At 48.1% G+C, this 19,417-nt stretch overlaps 1 protein-coding gene across 4 annotated transcripts in view; it reads right to left on the bottom strand.

Annotated features, from left to right (window-relative positions):
• TUT4 (terminal uridylyl transferase 4) overlaps positions 1-19,206 on the bottom strand; it is a 45,086-nt gene extending 25,880 nt beyond the window's left edge. For 3 of the 4 annotated variants that reach the window (XM_029083386.2, XM_029083387.2, XM_029083388.2), the window contains exons 1-6: positions 19,129-19,206; positions 11,350-11,993; positions 6,186-6,349; positions 3,491-3,607; positions 1,342-1,519; positions 438-526 (exon numbers count right to left, since the gene is read on the bottom strand). In XM_029083386.2, the coding sequence (XP_028939219.1) occupies positions 438-526; positions 1,342-1,519; positions 3,491-3,607; positions 6,186-6,349; positions 11,350-11,893 (1,092 nt within the window). In that variant the 5' untranslated portion in view covers positions 11,894-11,993; positions 19,129-19,206. The remainder of the gene's footprint in view (positions 1-437; positions 527-1,341; positions 1,520-3,490; positions 3,608-6,185; positions 6,350-11,349; positions 11,994-19,128) is intronic. The other variant, XM_029083389.2, reaches the window with a different exon arrangement.
• Positions 19,207-19,417: the final 211 nt, after the last annotated feature.

The raw sequence follows: 19,417 nt of genomic DNA, 5'->3' as shown, positions 1-19,417 counted from the left end.
CTCCTGGCAGATCATCACTCAGGAAGAGCTGAATAGGTGGGCAAAGGAAAGAGAAAAGAAAGAATGGCAAACTTCAGCGGCCAAGATGATATTTTCATGTGGCCACTTTTCAGGGAAATTCGCACTCAAAAACCCACTGTGTGGCGTCACCCACGTGGCACTGGACACCACTCCCCAAAGCCACACCTGTTCCATTCCCGCGGTCCCTGAATGAAACAACCGTTTCTCTATTCTCTATCCTGCCAACTAGCTCGTGAATAACCCATACAATCATACACAGATTGGACTTTATGGGACCAGAAATGAACTCACTCGAGAGGTATTCTATACCAACTCACTTCTGAAAGGTCAGTTGTTATTTTGGAGGCAATGGTTGGCTTTTATAGAATACTAGGAAAATGCACTTTTTAGATGCGGGTAGGGTGCTGCCCACTTACCTTGGAGGGAAATTTGACATCTATATTGACGTCACTGTTTTGAAAAGCGAACTTAGTCAGAGAGGACCCATACATCCTCAGGGAACAGTCTGAAAGAGCGAGAAAGGCATTAAATCCAACCTCAGTCCTCTCCACCTTCAAAGCCCATTTCCTCCAGCGAGCCTCCCCATTCATTCCTGACACTCCTAACCACCCCCCACCCCTTAGGTATTTTTACGCTTCCCCGGCAGTTATGCGCATGTGTATATTCAACCGCAGATGCAGTGATTGATTCTGGAGTATAACGCCCTGGCGTATTTATTCTATACATACTCCGATACTTGTTCATCCTATCGCTCCCACTCCCACTTTTGCTTCTGCTGTTCTTTCCCAAGTGATTAGTTCTGTGGACCCTCAAAAAAAAGCCTTTTCTATTACTCTCCTGCCTCCCTCCTCCTTTCCAAACTTTGGTCCTGACGCTTTAGACTGAGAATCTGCACAGAGATGTGATTCTTGTGCCGGTGGTTTGTCACTCATGCTCTCTAGTACCAGCCTGCGGCGTTCTCGCTCTCAGTACCTGCTCAACAGACACTACTACTGGGCCCGACCAATGTAGGCGAATGGTGTCATTTGAAAACCAGCCAATCAATCAGTCGGTCATCATTAATGAGCACTTATTATGTGCAAAGCACTGCACTAGCGCTTGGGACAGTATCAGAGAATGATACGCACATATGCCTGCTCTGCTTCTCTCCCCACCACATTCTCTTCTCCTCCCAGGTCCTAGTACCAAGAAATGATTCTGGTTGAACAGAGTGGGACCCTGTCTTTATGCCAAAAGAGCTGCACCCTGACTCGCAAGCCCCAGAGACTGTGCATTCGAGCCATGCGTTTTCAAAAAAGAAGTGACGCCACGAGTATATACCGGGCAAAGACCGTTGGACGATCTTCTCCATCTCGTTTACGATGTCCTCTCGGACCCTGAAGTCGTCATCTGATATTCCTTGTTCTTTTGCTGCTTCGATAAGTGTAAAGCTCAAAGCAGCCAACTGGGCCGGGAAAGGGGGTGGTAAGGCCCGCAGCTCGTTTTCTTCCTGTTTTTCCTAAACAATTTGAGGATGACAAAAGAGAAAATACAATTTTAATACCTGCAACTAACCATCCTCCACACCACCTCGCCGGGAAACAGAATTGGGGGGCATTTTTTTGTCGGCACTCCACTCGACAGAATCAGAACGGAAGGGCCCACGGATTGTCTCGCCTCAGCATCTTCAAGATCCTCCTGCTGAAGGACTCGAGGCACGGCCGAGCGGCCGGCGCCGCCAGGAGCAGGCCAACACAAGACGTGGAGACTCCGGCCCAAGCCTGGCTTGGACAAGCCCGATAGGCAGTCGAGGGAAGGAGGCCCAAGGACGCTTCCGAAGGAGAAGACCCTGGCGGGCTGACTGGCAACTAGCTCCGTCTCCCATTTCAAGGAGCCGGAGGAGCCACTTGCTGGAGCCTTGGGCAAGAATCCTCAAGGGTGGTCATTCCACCTGGCAGCAGGCCACTGATCCACCTGCCCAGTTCCGGCAGACCCCACCGCTCTGGTGTCCGGAGGCCAGGAGGAAGCCTTTCTCCGATCGGGGAGAAAACCCGATCGGTCGATCAATCAATGGTATTTATTGAGCGCATATCATGTGGAGAGTGCGACGCAACAGAATTAGCCGATTCCCCATTTCTATCTGGGGAAAACCCAATCAGTCGATCAATGGCATTTACAGAGCGTTTATCACGCACAGTCCACTGTACTGAGCGCTTGGGAGAGGACGATACAAAAGAGAAGGTAATAATTAATAATTATGGTATTTGTTAAGCACTTACTATGTGCAGAGTACTGTTCTAAGCGCTGGGGTAATGAGATTGTCCCACGAGGGGCTCACATTTTTAAATCCCCATTTTTACAGATGAGGTAACTGAGGCACAGAGAAGTTAAGTGACTTGCCCAAGATCACACAGCAGACAAGTGACGGAGCCGGGATTAGAACCCACGACCTCTGACTCCCAAGCCTGGGCTCTTTCCACTGAGCCATGCCGCTTCTCAGCCACGCAGCAGGGTACAGATGATCCCTGCCCACAAGGAGTTTACAGGCACTTTGTCGACACCACACCTTGTTAACCGAGGATTAGTATTTGTTAAGCATTTACTATGCGTCAAGTACTGTTCTAAGCCCTGGGGTAGATACGGGTTTCAACCGTGGTTGCAGATGAGACTAAAAAGGGAACCACAGTCCCGGCCACATTATGTGCGTCGTGCTTTCATTTATTCTGTGAAGACCATCCCCTGAAGAAGTGGAGTGAGGGATAAAGCTTTCCAAATCAAAGCAAGAAAACATACTGGGGTTCAGAGCATATTTAAACCTTCCGGAGCAGCATCAACTGTTAACCGAAAAACTATTGCGATTACCGGTTGCATCTTAGTTCGCACTTTCTAGAATGTATTTTGCGGTTCCGATAAATGCAGAAAAGAACAGCAATCACTGTTTCCTCGGTGAGCTTCAATTGATCGGACCCCGAGGGAGTCCTGTGACCTGACCTACACAACTGAGAGAAAGTGAGGACCGGACTTATGTCAGCTACAGATTTTTATTCTATGCGTGCTTTTAGTTTTCTGTTTGGAAGTGAGACACCTGACAGGAAAAGAATGCAGCCCGGTGCTTCCCATCAGGACTCTACTCCAGAGGTGGTAGCAAATTCCCCCTCCCCAATCCGTGATCTGATAAAACCCCGCCACGACGTCTCCCCCTCCAGTGGCAGGGACGTGGCTCACTGGTCCCCGTGTGCAATCAATCAATGGTATTTATTGAGCGCTTGCTGCTTGCAGGCAACTCTCTCTGTTAGGTTGCGCTGGGACTACGCCTTTCATTTCTGCCTCTCCTCGATCCCGCCCAAGGGCAGCCTTGCCCGCTTGGTGGAGAGAACCACAGCTATCCCATTATTTTGACAGGACAAAAAAACACATCATTCGTTTCCTTGATAAAAAAATGTGAATAGGGTATCTGCTTTTGAAACCGCCATGGAAAAATCAAACTTACCATGATATTTTTCTTGTGCCGTTTCTCCTTTATGTGCTTGTGAGCGCCCTGGATGTTTTCAATGTGAACTAAGCAGAGTTTGCATAGATACCGGCAGTTGGTGTATTCTGGGGAACGCTGAAGAAACAAGTTAAAACATAACCCAAGAACCGCGATCCAATTTTTCAGGAGTCCAAGGGGGGGACGTACCATCTCGCGAGTCCATGACAAGGATGAACCCAAGTTGGACGGCAACCTCGGGGAGGCAGAATGCCCTGCTAGTGGACAGACCACATTACATCGCACCGAGGAGGCCACCCAGCCCAAGCTCCGTCGTTTAACAGGTGAGGACGTGGTGTCTGAAGCCACAGACGCTTGAAAGGCCCGGCTACCGGCCCAGCGTGAGCACACAGGGGATGTCAGGCAGGTTTCCCTGGGAGGAGAAGGCGGCTCCTGATAGTCCCCTTGCTTGGTGAACCCTTCCCTGCTAAGACCCAAGGCTCCTGGGACAGCTGGGGCTAAGGACTCTGTGGGCTTCGTTCGCACAGAGTCATGTTTCAGAAGGTTGAAGATGGTCCAAAAAAAACCCCCAAAACCCCCACCCAAACTAAGCCTGCACTAAATGTGACCTTTCTCCGTCCTTTATTTATATTAATGACTGTCTCCTCCTCTAGACTGAAAGCATGTCGTTGGCAGCGAATGTGCCTGTTTTATTGTTCTATTTTACTCTCCCATGTGCTTTATACAGTGCTCTGCACACAACAAGTGCTCAATAAAATGCATAAAATTAATTGTTTACATTTGATAATTCTTATTTGTGATGCTGCAAGTAGAAATTACTAGGAAAAAAATCGATAGGAACTTCCCTGATAAATAAGGGAGCTTTTTTCCCCCTCTCTACCCATTGGCCACTTACTTTCTGTTTAGACCCAGGATTGAAAAAAATGCAAAACCACCATGAAACTGGGAGACATTGTGGAGCCCTCTGAGCAGGGAACCATCTAAAACAAGACTGAGGAGGCAGTGATGAAGATCCTGCCCGTCAGGTCTGACCTTGGCAAGGGTGAGTGACAAAATGGGTGAGCTGATGTTCAGAACAGTATTCCCCGGCAACCAAAGGAGGAGACGGAATTTGGAGGGCGGACGCTCGGGAAAAAAAGCTTGTCAGGGGGAGCTGGACTATGTGAGGTAATGGTAATGAGCTTACAAATTCTAGTAGACAATAACATAAGTACATGGAATCCATATAGTTTTTTCTTTACATAAACACTTCTTCTTCTTCTACTAAAGAGGACCAGTTTCACCTAAGCCCCAAATAAAATGAACTCGATTTTTCTTGGTTCCTCCCGCGGCCGGGGCCTGACTGTCAGTCAGGGTCTGGGGCCCGGAAGAGGCTCAGGAATTAACTCTGTGCACGGTCCAAATCCAACCCCAGACCTAAGAATGGCAAGGGGAATTTGGGCTGGCCTGGGACTGCTGTGCTCCCCCACCCACTCCCGTTTCAGGCCACCTCTCTCCAACAAGCGCAGGAGCTGGAGCTCTGTGTCTGGGTGACAGACATGCAGGAGGACAAGCTCCTTGGCCCTTCTTAGGCCCACAATAACATTTTATTGGACATCCGCGGCCACATGCACCCAAAAGTGTGGATGAGCCCCATCGGGCTTCAGACTGACTTTCCTGGGTCTTCCCAGGGTCTCAGCTCATGCTGGGCTCTATGAGGAAGGGCAACTAATGCCGGCCAAGGGCCAGAAAGAGCAGGATGTGGTGCGATGCCCAACTCTAGGCCTTTACCGCCGAATGCGATGAGCCCAGTTCTGTTTTAGTTATTCCTCGTTCCTTCTTGCTTTCTTCCCTCAGAAGACCATCGCTCCCTTCCCCTTTCCTTGCCCCAAATTCTTACCTTGTTTTTTTTTGGGGGGGGGGGGGGGTCTGGCAGCTGTGCTAGTACCACAGCATGTAGCCTCCTGTTCTGGGCCAGTTTTGCCCAGAAGTGCTCTCCTTTCCCACTCCTTTAAATATGACCTCTGTTTCCTTTCCTGACTCCACCCCCAGATTGCTGTCTGAGCCCTTAAGGACCTGCCAACTACTAAGAAGCAGCATTGCCCTCTCCCTCCCTCCTTTGGTTGACTAGGAAGACTTTACATTTTATTCTGCCTACTTGGCCTAACGTGTGAAATGGGGGACATAAGCCAAACACAAGGGTTTTATTTTACTCTGTTCTGCACACAGTAGGTGCTCATAAATACCACTGATTGATGATTGACAGAACTGGGGGAGGTGGAAGAATCACCCCAAGACCACTTATCTGAATTTATCTGTAAACTCCCTGTGGGCAGGGATGGTGTCTACCAACTCCACTGTATTGTGCTTTCCCAAGCACTCAGTACAGTGCTCAGCACAGAGTAAGCACTCAATAAATACCATTGATTGATTGATTGAACTGAGGACACAGAAGTCCTCAGTTGTCCGGGAATGACTGGAAAACATGGCTAGACAAAATCTCTTTCATGACTGCGGGGGGGCCAAGGGACTGCCTTTAAACTTTTAGTTTAATGGAGTTTGATCACTAATCCACAACTCTGAAACAGGCCAAGAAGGAGGATGGCTACTATGCATGCCTTGAGAATGGGAGGGGGAAAAGAAGGAAGAGAGCTTCAGAAATAAGGGTCCCAAAATACACCCATTTCCCTCCAAACCATAATAGAGCATCATTTACTTTTTCTAGTCTGAAGATGTAATCTCTTTCCAGGCGCTCCTCAGCTTGTTTCAGGCCTAGCTGCTGCTCAGCCGTCAGGGCGGATTCATCAATCACAGTGGCATTTTCTAAATAATCAATCTCCGAAAGGTGTTCTTTAGGTGGTTCGGCACTCTTTATTTTACCTGGAGAAAACAGCCAAGGATTTAGGGATTTGGGGGTGTCAGGAGAGAGGGGGAGAGGAAACATCCAGGGTATCGCAACAAAGAACCTTGGGGGCCTGAAGCTGCAGCCCCGGGTGATGATCCCTGGCCCCAACTCCTTCCCTGTGGCCAAAGCGCGCACTGGTCACTGTGATTGTTCTGCAGTAGGCCAATACCCCTCAAGTCACCCATTTCCTGGGGTCTTCGTGCCAAGATGAGCTAGCCAGCCACGAACGAGGACAAGTTACCTGAGAATTATATGGGTTTGCAGTGAGAGATCTATCCACTGGCTAAAGGGAGGCAGATGGGCGATGAGCCGGGGAAAATGACTACCTGTGCTTGGACAATTTGGATCGCTTAGTCCCCCACACCAAATTTCCTGAGCATCTCCTGGGTACAAACGCTCTTCTAAGGCCCAGGGGAGGATTTACATTGGAAGCACAAGACCGGAGTCTTTGCCTCCGAGAAGCTTCGAAACTAATGGAGGACAGTGCTTGCTCCCGGGAACCCGAAACGATTTATGACACAGCTTATTTTGGACCACCGAGGTTGGGCTTGTGTTAGGCCCACATCCTCCCCAGGGAGAGGGCGCGGAAGGCTTCCTAGGTGATGAGGCAGGAAATGGCCATAGGAATTTTTTATTGAGTGACTATTTCTCACAGAGCTGTGCCGGGCACTGCTCAAAATCTGATGAAGGAGAAAATATGGACGGGGGGACCTCGTTTACACTACCCAGACAACATATAACATTGTGAGAGGTTTTAAGGTTTTGCTTCTCAGGGAGGGATGCTTTGTGGCAGCTTCCGCTCTGGTGGGTTTCTGTGTGAAAAACGGCTGATAACGGGGGAGGGAAAGACTCGAGATGAGGTGATAACGGGAGCTACAGGGACTTTGCTTCAAATTCTCTGGACCCTCATTTGGCTGGATTCAATTCTGCTTCTGTCTAAATGGAAATGCGCCCACTCTGTCCCTGCCGATGTCCTAACCCTCACTACCTTCTCGAAGCCAAAGCAGAGACCAGGCAAGGAGCCCACCTTTATCAACTTCTGGAACAGAGTGACAGGGGAAAGGATTTCCGGTGATCCCGAGAATCCCTGGCAGTCCTAATTCCTTCTTGTTGTTTTATTGCTGAAAGCATCTTGAAACTTTGACAAGCCTCTATAGGCTTAATGTCTCGCTCGTTAGACTGTAAAGTCCTCATTTCTTTAGAAATTCCCAGTGCTCTACAAGGTGGGTGCTAAATAGTTGATGATGATGGGTCTGAGTGTGGTGGGGCAGGGATGGAGCCGGGGAGAGCCATTCCCCACCAAGCTGTTGGAATCTTGACTACCTCTGGCATTCTTTTCCTCCACAAATTGGTTTTAAGTACAGGCACATGAGGATTTCTTTGGGCAGGGGAGGGAGGGGGGGACGGAAGGAGAGACAGAGCGAGTGACAGAGACAGACAGTGGTTGTGGAGAATGAAGGTTTGAGGGAGTGAGGGTTTCAAGTGTTCTGGCAAGTTTTTGATGGCTAGGCTGATTTTTAAAAGATTAATCCTCTCCAATACTGAGATAGAAATGGTCAAATTTCCTTTAAGGATCATTGGTCTAGAATCATGGGGAATCAATGGATTTCATACCTCCAAGAAGTAACGTGGCCTGGTGGAAAGAGAAAGGGTCTAGGAGTCAGAGGACCTGGGTTTTAATCCCGTGAGCCCGTTGTCGGGCAGGGATTGTCTCTGTGGCCGAACTGTATAGTCCAAGCTCTTAGTACAGTGCTCTGCACATAGTAAGCGCTCAATAAATACGACTGAATGAATGACTCTGGCGCTTGCCTGCTGTGTGATTACAGGCAAGTCACTTAACATCTCCACGCCTCAGTTTCCTCATCTACAAAAGGTGATTCAATACCTGTTCTTCCTCCTGCTTAGACTTTGAACCCCATATGGGAAAGGGGTTATGTCTGACCTGGTTATCCTCGTATCTACCCCAGTGCTTAGTAGAGTGCCTGGCGCATAATAAGCACTGAGCAAATACCACAATTATGATGATGATGGTGGTGGACTCAGATTTATGGGAATGTAATAAGAGGCTAAAGGTTCCCCGATCCCTGCTGAAAGGTCTGTGGGTCGTTCTGAAAGGTCATCAAGGGAGAGCCGCGTGTCGCGTTCTTCTTTGGTTTTGGCCCACTGCAGCTAACGCAGTTCATTGCTGTTCTCAGTGAACACCCCTGGCTGGAAGCGAGGGGGAGGGACACCCCTGCCCGGCTCTGCACGGACAGCAGAACGCAGCTCCGGGCAGAAGTTCCTTCCATCAGAAGGGAGGTGCCGGCAAGAGGCCGGCAGGGCTTGGGAAGTGAGGCCAGAGGGACCTTGGGGGATGGGGTTTAAGGGGAAGATGGGCACTTGGGCATAACTGCCTTAGTTTCAGCAACGGACCTCCATCTGAGGAGGGAGGCAGGTGCCCATATCTTCATCCACCGTCCCCACCCGACCGGTACCACGGAGCAGGTGGCCAAGAGTGCTTACTGAGCAGACCCTGCGTGAAAAGCACTCTGCAGTTTGTCAGGTGGGAAAAGGTTAGTAGAAATACAGAAAACGAGACCCAGCTCCAAGCTTTGAGGGCTTGTGATCTAAAGGGGAGGCAGGACATGCACGAATAAAGATACCACAACTGACAGAAGCATCACAAACGTATTTTACTGACATATCCAAAAGGGCTACGGGGGAACTGGAGGGTGGGCGGGGGACAGTTGAGGTACCGGAGAAAACAATGTGAAGTAGCATCAAGAAATGCTAGATATCTGTGCTGCCTCAGGTGTTGAGAATTAAGAATAATAATAATAATATTGGTATTTAAGCGCTTACTATGTGCCGAGCACTGTTCTAAACGCTGGGGTAGGCACAGGGTAATCAGGTTGTCCTGCGTGAGGCTCGGGGTCTTAATCCCCATTTTACAGATGAGGTGACTGAGGCACCGAGAAGTTAAGTGACTTGCCCAAAGTCTCACAGATGTCAGGTGGAGGAGCAGGGATTAGAACCCATGACCTCTGACTCCTAAACCCTTCCTCTTTCCACTGAGTCATGCTGCTTCTCACATCTCAGTTCAACAGGAATTCCTAATCCTATTGTTGGCAAGTCATGCCTACTTCAGATGGATGGAGAAGAGTCCAACCTACTCGAAATCCTCTCATTTGTAGGTGGCCAGTCTGAAATAACGCAAATTCCCTGGCAAAGAGGTGTGTCTATATTTCTATATGGGTAAAAGGGGTAATTTCCACCGGGAGGCAGCATGGACTAAATCATAATAATGATGGGATTTGTTTAAGCGCTTACTATGTGTCAAGCACTGTTCTAAGCACTGGTGTAAATACAACCTAATCAGGGTGGACACACTTCCCGTCTCATTTGGGGCTCACAATCTTAACCCCCATTTCACAGATGAGGTAACTGAGGCACAGAGAAGTGAAGTGACTTGCCGAGGGTCACGCAGCAGGCAAGTGGCGGAGCCGGGATTAGGCTCTTTGGCCTAGCCAAAAGAGTAATGAACGGAGTCAGGACACTTGAATTCGCCTCCTAGCTCCGCCTCTGGTCATAATAATAATTATTGTGGTATTTGCTAAGCACTTATTACGTGCTGGGGTAGACACGAGGTAATCAGGTCAGACACAGTCCCCTGTCCCACCTGGGGCTCACAGCCTTAATCCCCATTTTACAGATGAGGTCACTGAGGCCCAGAGAAGTTAACTGATTATTATTATAATTATGAATAGTAATAATTACAAGAGTATTTCCTAAGTGCTTACTCTGTGCCAAGCACCACTGTGGAGAGATATCGGGTAATCAGGTCGATCACAGTCCCTGTCCTATATGGGGCTCACAGTCTGGGGGTGGAAGGGGGGTAGGTATTGAATCCTATAGATGGGGAAACGGAGGCCCCAGGATATTAAGTGACCGGCCCAAGGTCACACTGCAGCCAAGTGGCAGAGCAGGGATTAGAACCCACAACCTCTGACTCTCAGGCCTGTGCTCTTTCCATTAGGCCAACCAGACTCCTCCCAGGGGACGGGAACTCTTAAGATTGTGAGTCTCGTAAGGGAGAGCGACTGATTCTGCTCTAATGATCCTGGACACACCGCAGTGTTCGGCACACAGTAGGGGCTTAATATCATCATTATCATTACTGTTTAGCAACCCAAAGCAGTCTTTATTCCACTTTCCATTCACCACACAAGATTTACCGCGTTCTTTCTTTTCCGGCATTTCAGTGAGCGTTACCGGAGAGAGCTGGATTGTAAAAGACTCCGAAGCGGCTGGCCACAGGATACCCAGGAGCCATGGTCAATAAGCCATCAGGAGGAATGAGGTACAGCCAGACTATGCTTCCTCCTTCCCTCCCCCGGCTCCTGAGTTCTAGGTTGTGAGCTCACAGGAGCACTGGGTGAAGCTCAGATGATCAAATACAACAGCGTTTTGAGCCACTCACAGAAAGTCCCGTTTAGACACGAACGTTAATACATAACCACTTTTATGTGGACGGGGGTTGTGTTTCTGAAATATCTCTCATGGGGCTGGACGGCCATATTACTGAGATCATAATAATTGTGGTATTTGTTAAGTGCTTATTATGTGCTGGGGTAGACACAAGGTTGTCGGGTCAGACACGGTCCCTGTCCCACCTGGGGCTCACAGCCTTAATCCCCATTTTACAGATGAGGTAACTGAGGCACAGAGAAGTTAAGTGATTTGGCCAAGGACATTTAAAATGGATACAAACAAAGAAAAAGATGGCTTTTGTTAACACTTGGAGAAAGTACAGGTCACTTTCCTACAGTGGAGAGAAATTTATACCGTACGTCTATATGGGCCCAATTGTTTATTTATAGCCCTCTGTTTTACAAATGACGGTTTTGAGAAGAAATGCGTGGAGCATTTCAGTGAACGTTCACACTGGAATTTCTCCCTCCCAATACAGCGGACTCAGGGCACACTTCATACTTACTCAGTTCATCAGATTGGTCTTCTGATCCTGAAACACTGTTACTGGAATTGCCAGAGTTATCGGTGTTTGCTTTCAACTTGTGAGGTCCCGGTACATTTTCCAGAGTTGATTTCCCTTTCGGTAAGGTTTCCTTACACCCACTAGTCCCAGGAGTAGGGGAACTTGGGAAGATCTCTCCAGTCTGCTCTGCTTTTATTGGCTGCATGTTTTCTCCTACCACCGGTGGGTTGGGTATCTTTTTAACTTTGCTATGGCCTTGATCTTGAAGAACCGATTCCAAGATTTTAGAGTCTGTAAGTACATTGGAAACACTGACCTTACACAATTTAGCTTCTGCTCTTTCGGAACAAAGATCATTTGGCTTATTTTTTTTGCTACTGTTCCCATTTGGAGAGCTTCTCCCAACGTCTTTTACGGATTTATCGCTTCTACCTTTCAAATTCTGATTGGCTGTCACCCTGACAGCTTTGCTTTCTTCACAAATAACACAGGCAGGCTTTCTGGTTTCATCATTTCCATTTTTAGAGCTCTTGGACTCTTCCATTATTATGAAGATCAGTTTCTTCTGGTCTCTTGAGACTACTTGAAAAGCAAACCCCTAGCAGTCTGAGTTGCTTTACATCCAGTTGAGGCAAGGAACCAGTCTGTTGAAGAAAAAGACACCATTCATTTAACGCCAGAGGAACAATGATATAATTTGGTAAAAAAGAAAACAGAACTGCAGTCTTGAACGACTACAGAAAAACTCCACCAAGTGTCTCCCAAGGAGTTCGGTCCCACTAAGAGAATTGCAAGTTTGCACCCACACTTTGGAGGAACTAAATAATAATAATGTTGGTATTTGTTAAGCACTTACTACGTGCAGAGCACTGTTCTAAGCGCGGGGGGAGATACAGGGGAATCAGGTTGTCCCACGTGAGGCTCACAGTCTTAATCCCCATTTTACAGGTGAGGTAACTGAGGCCCAGAGAAGTGAAGTGACTTGCCCACAGTCACACAGCTGACAAGTGACAGAGTAAGGATTCGAACCCATGATCTCTGACTCTCAAGCCCGGGTTCTTTCCACTGAGCCACGGTGCTTCTCTGTAAAGACATCAGGGTAACCACAGAGGGGAGGCAGCAAGACCTGGAGGAGAGACCATCAGACCGGGAGTCAGAAGACCCAGGTCCTAGGCCCGGCTCTGCTGCTCATCTGCTGTGTGACCTTGGGCAACCTACCGCTCTGGGCCTCGGTTTCCTCCTCTGTGCCCCATCTGATAGCCTTGCATCTACCCCAGTGTCTAGCACACAGCAAGTGCATAATAAATGCCATCATTATGTATTTAAACCATTAAAAGGTAAAACAAAAAAACCTGGGAGAAGAATAGTAAGAATTGGTACAGAAAGCCGGAAGGAAACCGCAATGGACCCTTCTGGTTTACATGACTTTGAGTTTGAGATCATCTGTTTTTGTCCTTTATCTTTTATTTCTTGAACTTTTAAATTCTCTTCTCATCTGCAATCTTATTTATCTTTTCTCTACTTTCGTGTTCCCCATCTGCATTGTGAGCCCCGTGAGAGATCGGGACCAAGTGTACGATCTGCTTAGCACAGTGCCCGACCCACTGTCAGTGCTTAATAAACTCCCTGATTTATGGGAACTGCTAACTTTTGGAAGAGGACAAGTACATCCTTAAATCCCCTTACGGTATTCCTGGTCTTCCCCTTTAGATGGTGAGGTCAGGGCTGGGAGCACATATCCTGTTTTCCTCTCTCCAGGGCTTAGTAACAGTGCTTCCCATAAGTAGATACTCAGTTAATACCTCAGACAGGTTAAATAATTAAACTCGTCCTTATTTTATTATTTCTAACAATCTCTTCCCATTTATCCCGCTCATCTGTTCTTTTTTTTAAATATTGACCCACTCTTAGATACGGGGAAGAATTTTTAAGAGATTTTCCCCTTTTGTAAAATAAAGTCAGAGTTAAAACAAGTAAAATCAAACCCTGACGGTACAAGAAATAGCATGTTAAAATCAACCAGGTAGAACCCGTTGTGTTCTATCATACACAGATCAGTTATATGGTCAGAGGAAGAATCAATCCGCTCAGAGATCCAAATGCTGTAAAGAAGGAATTTGGGACGAGACAAACGGGGAGAGCTACAACCGGGTTTTAATAATAATAAGAATGTTGGTATCTGTTAAGCGCTTACTATGTGCAGAGTACTGTTCTAAGCGCTGGGGTAGATACACGGTCATCAGGTTGTCCCACGTGAGGCTCACAGTTAATCCCCATTTTACAGATGAGGTAACGGAGGCACAGAGAAGTGAAGTGACCTGCCCACAGTCACACAGCTGACAGGTGGAGGAGCAGGATTCGAACTCATGACCTCTGACTCCCAAGCCCGGGCTCTTTCCACTGAGCCACGCTGCTTCTCTTTTAGGTCGACGTGATGTCATGCAAAGGTTCTCTCTTGAATTGGGACTACAATTTCCTCCTTCAAATCTAAGAACAGTCACAGCATAAATCATTTTTACACCCCGTAGTGTTATTTCTGTAAAAACACTCTGCTCCAGCTGGCAAAGATGAAGTACATTTGAAATTGTCCTTTTTCCTAGACTGGAGGCCAAATATCCGGATTCCCTGATTAATCTCTCATCTCTCCCCCACTTTATATCCCTCCCACCCTGCAACTGCCTCTTCAGCACTTCCACACAATCTAGGCACTAGGGTACTCACCTCACCTCCCTCATGTGCATATATATATATATATATCTTTACTTTCTATTATGGCCTCTTATCTTCAATTTATTTTAGTGTCTGTCTTCCTTCCCACCCTGCTACCATCCCTGAGTGTAAACAACTTGAGGACAGGGATCACGTCCATTAGCTCGATCAGCTCTTTACTCTCCCAGGTGCTGAGCATATAGTCCTTTGCACACTGAAAGCCCGGAATGAATCTGATCGATCGAGGGCGGTACACAGATTTTATACCATTTAAATAAAGAAAGGTGAGTCTCAGGACACAAAACGCGTGGATTTTTGTGGTTTTTTTTAAATCAATCCTTTCAAAAGTTTGTACATTTCACTGTTTTGGGGGGGGGGGGGGTCCACAAACAGAAGCAAAGTGCTAAGTCCAGTGTTCTGCACACAGTAAGAGCTCAGTAAATACCAATGGTCGGTTGACTGATTGATTGACTGTAGCAAATCAGACACTGATTCTGACCTCTCCTAAAAAGTGATACCATGGACTTAAAAACTTAAAATCTCTCTCATCTGCAGCTACGCTTCTTTAAAGATATTTCCTTCAGGATAACCAGCCCCTTTTAATTTGCTAGAAAAATGCATTTAATGCCAATAAAAGCTCATTGTTTTTCTGCCCTTTCTAACCCTATATATATGACAGATCAGCGTTCAGCATTCAAGACCCTGGTAGAACCCTTTCCTTTCTACCAATAATTTAAATGGAAAAATGGACATTAGCTTTCTAGAATGAAAAGACTTGTTTCTAAAACAGTTCTCATTATTCTAAGAACTTTAAAGGTTTCCCTGGAGGCTCTGAACTGGAAACACCATAATGTCTAGGATAAGCACAGATACATTTAAAAGACACTGGAAAAAAAAATTTCCATTTTACGAGTAAATGAGGTTTGAGCTACACAGAAACTAAATGATTTCAACCCAGTTTTTTTTTGTTGTTGTCCTTCAGGTACTGTTGTTTCAGCCATTACTTTTTTTTTTTTAATTCAGTTTTAACACGCCTATGAAGACTGGACATGGGAGTCAGAAGACTTTGCTCTAATGCTGACTCTGTGACCTTGGGCAGTTCCACAACCTGGCGGTGCCTCAATCCTCCCACCTGGAAAGGGAGAGCCTGAGAAAAATGACTTCAATTAGGCAGATATGTTCTGAGAAGAGGTGAGAAAACTGATGTGGGAGCACTTTCAACTCTGGCCGGTCAATTCGGTGGAACTCAAGGTATTGCTCTTTCCTCGCAAATGAAAAGCAATAGTTACTTGGGGTTTAGAGCACTGCACGACTTCAGAATCGAACCATTATTTTTTAACACGGTGGAGAAATTCCAAAGATGTTACCCAAGTACGGTGCTGGGCAAAAAATGAGAATTTTCACCTTTACACTTTGCTATTAAATAGTGGATTTTTCTATTAAATGATGCAATTTTCCCAAACTCTTACATGGCAACATGGCCCAGTAATTTACTGCTAAAGAAAAATTTGGAAGCTGGAGAATTAAATCCACACAGCCCATCATGAGCTGTTGTCTTCCCTTTCCTCTCTCTTAAACCCTGCCATATGTTAATTTTCTGCATTTTTTTGCAGGACTATGATTTTATTTGCCACAGTTGCCTCAATTTATTCACCAACATTAAATATTTACACATCAAAAAACATTTTAATCAATTCTATGGTCCACAGCATTTTTTTTAAAGATAAACAAGTATTATTGAGATAAATATAAAATATTGAAACACGCTTTCTCAAAAAGTGGAAAGATTCTGGAGACACAAAAACTGACACCTTACCCTACACCCTGCCTCTGATCTGACGGTCTGTAAATATATTGAAGGCTTAATGTTTGTTTTTTTCCTAACTAGAGTTTACTCTAGGAATGGAAAAAATTCTCTACCTAAAGTTGCCAAACTGAGGCTGCTGAGACTAATAAAATGCTTTTAAGATTCATTATTACTTTACATCATGGCTGCTTTACAATAGCGAGGATTTTGTGTTGCACTCTAAAAAGAATAAATAATTAATTTAAAATAGACGTACATTTAGCTTCCCAACAGATTAGATTATTTCATACCTTCAAATCTGGGACCTGGATTACAAAAATAAATACAATCATCATGGTTTCGGACAAAACCGAAACACTGAGCTAAAAGCAATTCACTGTGCCATTACCCATCAACAGAATTGGGTTATAATAATAATTATAACGAGAGTACTTGTTAAGCAGTTACTTTGAGACAAACACTGTTTTAAGCGCTGGGGTAGATGCAAACTAATCGGGTTGGACACAGTCCCTCTCCCACGTGGAGCTCACACTCTTAATCCCCATTCTACAGATGAGGTAACTGAGGCACAGAGAAGTTAAGTGATGTGCCCACAGTCACACAACAGACGAATGGCTGAAGGGGATTAGAACTCAGGTCCTTCTGACTCCCCGGCCTGTTCTCGATCCATTAGGCCACGCTGCTTCTCTTATGACAGATCGATTTACAGGCATCATCATCTTCAGTTATTAAAAAGAAAAAGCTTGAACAGGCCCTCTTTTTCTGGGGGAGCAGCATGGCCAAATAAACAGAATTCTAATCCCGGCTCGGCCACTTGCCTGCTGTGAAACCTCGGGGCAATTACTTACTTTCTCCGTGCCTCGGCTGGCCTGTTGTGGATCTGGACAAACTTAATTTCTCCGTGCCTCAATTTCCTCATCTGAAAAATGAAAATTAACACTCTCTTCTTCATCCTATGAGCCCCTGTTGGGGCCCAGGTGCTGCGACCTGCCCGATTGAAGTTTTTACCTACCCCAGTGCTTAACGGAGTGTGCGGTACAGAATAAGTGCTTACCCAATTCCGTAATTATGATGATTATTTACCCGATGTGCTGAGATTTAGACATTTAACAGATCGATGACTTTCACTTTTGCTTTTTTGGCTATTTTTCTCGAGTTTCATTTCTCGATTCCTTTGCACTTCCTCCCTGCGCCAACTGGATTGCAAACAGGAGGGAGGTTGAAATCGATCCGTATTATCTATAGTTTTTTACTGAAATCAACGTTGGCCCCTTTGGAGTTTCACTGACCTTTTAGAATATAAGAACTGAACTTCTCACGACTATATCCCTAGATGGAAGATTTACAGGATTTAATGACAGCAGTGCTTTTAGAGGGTGCCTACCTGGAGAGAAGACTAGTGACTAACCATTACGGCCGGTGATGAAATGTGGTTTCTTTCACACATAAAAGGGGATGACCCAACGACGGAGGGGAGCAAGGTGGGGGGAACAGGTTCTCGGGAGAGGAACTGGCGAAGCAGCGTGGCTCAGGGGCAAGAGCCCGGGCTTGGGAGTCAGAGGTCATGGGTTCGAATCCCAGCTCTGCCACTTGTCAACTGTGTGACTGTGGGCAAGGCGTGGCTCAGGGGAAAGAGCCCAGGCTTGGGAGTCCGAGGTCATGGGTTCGAATCCCCGCTCTGCCACTTGTCAGCTGTGTGACTGTGGGCGAGTCACTTCACTTCTCTGTGCCTCAGTTTCCTCATCTGTAAAATGGGGATTAACTGTGAGCCTTATGTGGGACAACCCGATGACCCCGGATCTCCCCCGGCGCTTAGAAAAGTGCTCTGCACATAGCAAGCACTTAAATACTAACATTATTCTCTGAGCCTCAGTGACCTCATCTGGAAAATGGGGATGAAAACCGTGAGCCTCCCGTGGGACGACCTGATGACCCTGGATCTCCCCCGGTGCTTAGAACAGTGCTCTGCACACAGCAAGTGCTTAACAAATACTAACATTCTTCTCTGGGCCTCAGTGACCTCATCTGGAAAATGGGGTTGAAGACCGTGAGCCTCCCGTGGGACACCCTGATGACCCCGGATCTCCCCTGGCGCTTAGAACAGTGCTCTGCACCTAGTAAGCGCTTAAGAAATACTATTATTCTCTGAGCCTCAGTGACCTCATCTGGAAAATGGGGATGACGACCGTGAGCCTCCCGTGGGACAGCCCGATGACCCCGGATCTCCCCCGGCGCTTAGAACAGTGCTCTGCACCTAGTAAGCACTTAACAAATACTAGCATTATTCTCTGAGCCTCAGTGACCTCATCTGGAAAATGGGGAAGAAGACTTTGAGCCTCCCGTGGGACACCCTGATGACCCTGGATCTCCCCCAGCGCTTAGAACAGTGCTCTGCACCTAGCAAGCGCTTAACAAATACTAACATTCTTCTCTGGGCCTCAGTGACCTCATCTGGAAAATGGGGATGAAGACCGTGAGCCTCCCGGGGGACAGCCCGATGACCCCGGATCTCCCCCGGCGCTTAGAACAGTGCTCTGCACGTAGCAAGCACTTAAATACTAACATTATTCTCTGAGCCTCAGTGACCTCATCTGGAAAATGGGGATGAAAACCGTGAGCCTCCCGTGGGACACCCTGATGACCCTGGATCTCCCCCGGCGCTTAAGACGGTGCTCTGCACATCGTAAACCCTTAACACCGACATGCTTATGATCACGGCAGTCTATTTTCGCGGCTCTTGCGGAATCCCCCCCCCTCCCCCCGACCGGCGCCTCCAAGGCCGAAGCGGCGGAGGCGAAGAGTGGAAAAACAAAAGAAAAAAACCCCCCGACCCACCCAACAGGTCGGCCTAACCTTCACCATCCCCAACGGGGCTGACAACGATGGTTCCCGTCGGTCTCCTAAGGCGGGATCCGACTTTTCCGAATGGAATGGGGAATCTGCTCTGTGAGGGGGGGGGGGTCCAGATTTGTTTTCTCCAGGATAATGTGTGGAGGGGGAGGGGGCAGCCGGTCCGTGGGAGGTCAGAGGTCGAGCCTGAGAGAAGGGGGGGGGGGTTTCCCGCGGCCCGGCCGGAGGGGACTGGGGAGGGGGGGGCCGAGCCCCTCGCTGGCCTCCCCCCGGGGAGCGGCCGGGTCCCGCCCGGGGTTTCCCGCCGGTCCGGGTCCGGGTCCGAGGGGGGCGGTCCCCGGCAGGTGTGGCCGGCGGGAGCGGGCCTCCCCGGCCTCCCCGCCGCTCCCGCTCTTCCCGCCCCGGCCCGGTACCTGCAGCCGCGGCCGGCGGGGCTGCAGCCGCGCGCCGGGGCTCCTCGTGTGGGCGGGCCCCGCTGGGCCGCCCCCGCCGCCAAGCCCGCCGGAGGCCCCCGCCGCCGCCGCCGCCGCCGCCTCAACACTCGGCCGCCATGGCCGCCGCCGCCGTCGACGACGACGACGACGCGCGCGCTGCATTCTGGGCGCGGGCAGGGGAGGGAGGGAGGAGGGAGGGGGCGCGCGCGCGAGGGAGAGGCGGCGCGCGCGAGAGAAAGAGGCGGCGCGCGCGCGAGGGAGAGGCGGC

This window comes from Ornithorhynchus anatinus, chromosome 18, assembly GCF_004115215.2.
Source record: "Ornithorhynchus anatinus isolate Pmale09 chromosome 18, mOrnAna1.pri.v4, whole genome shotgun sequence".
NCBI classification, from domain to species: Eukaryota; Metazoa; Chordata; class Mammalia; order Monotremata; family Ornithorhynchidae; genus Ornithorhynchus; species Ornithorhynchus anatinus.
This window is presented reverse-complemented; position numbering and strand designations above follow the sequence as displayed.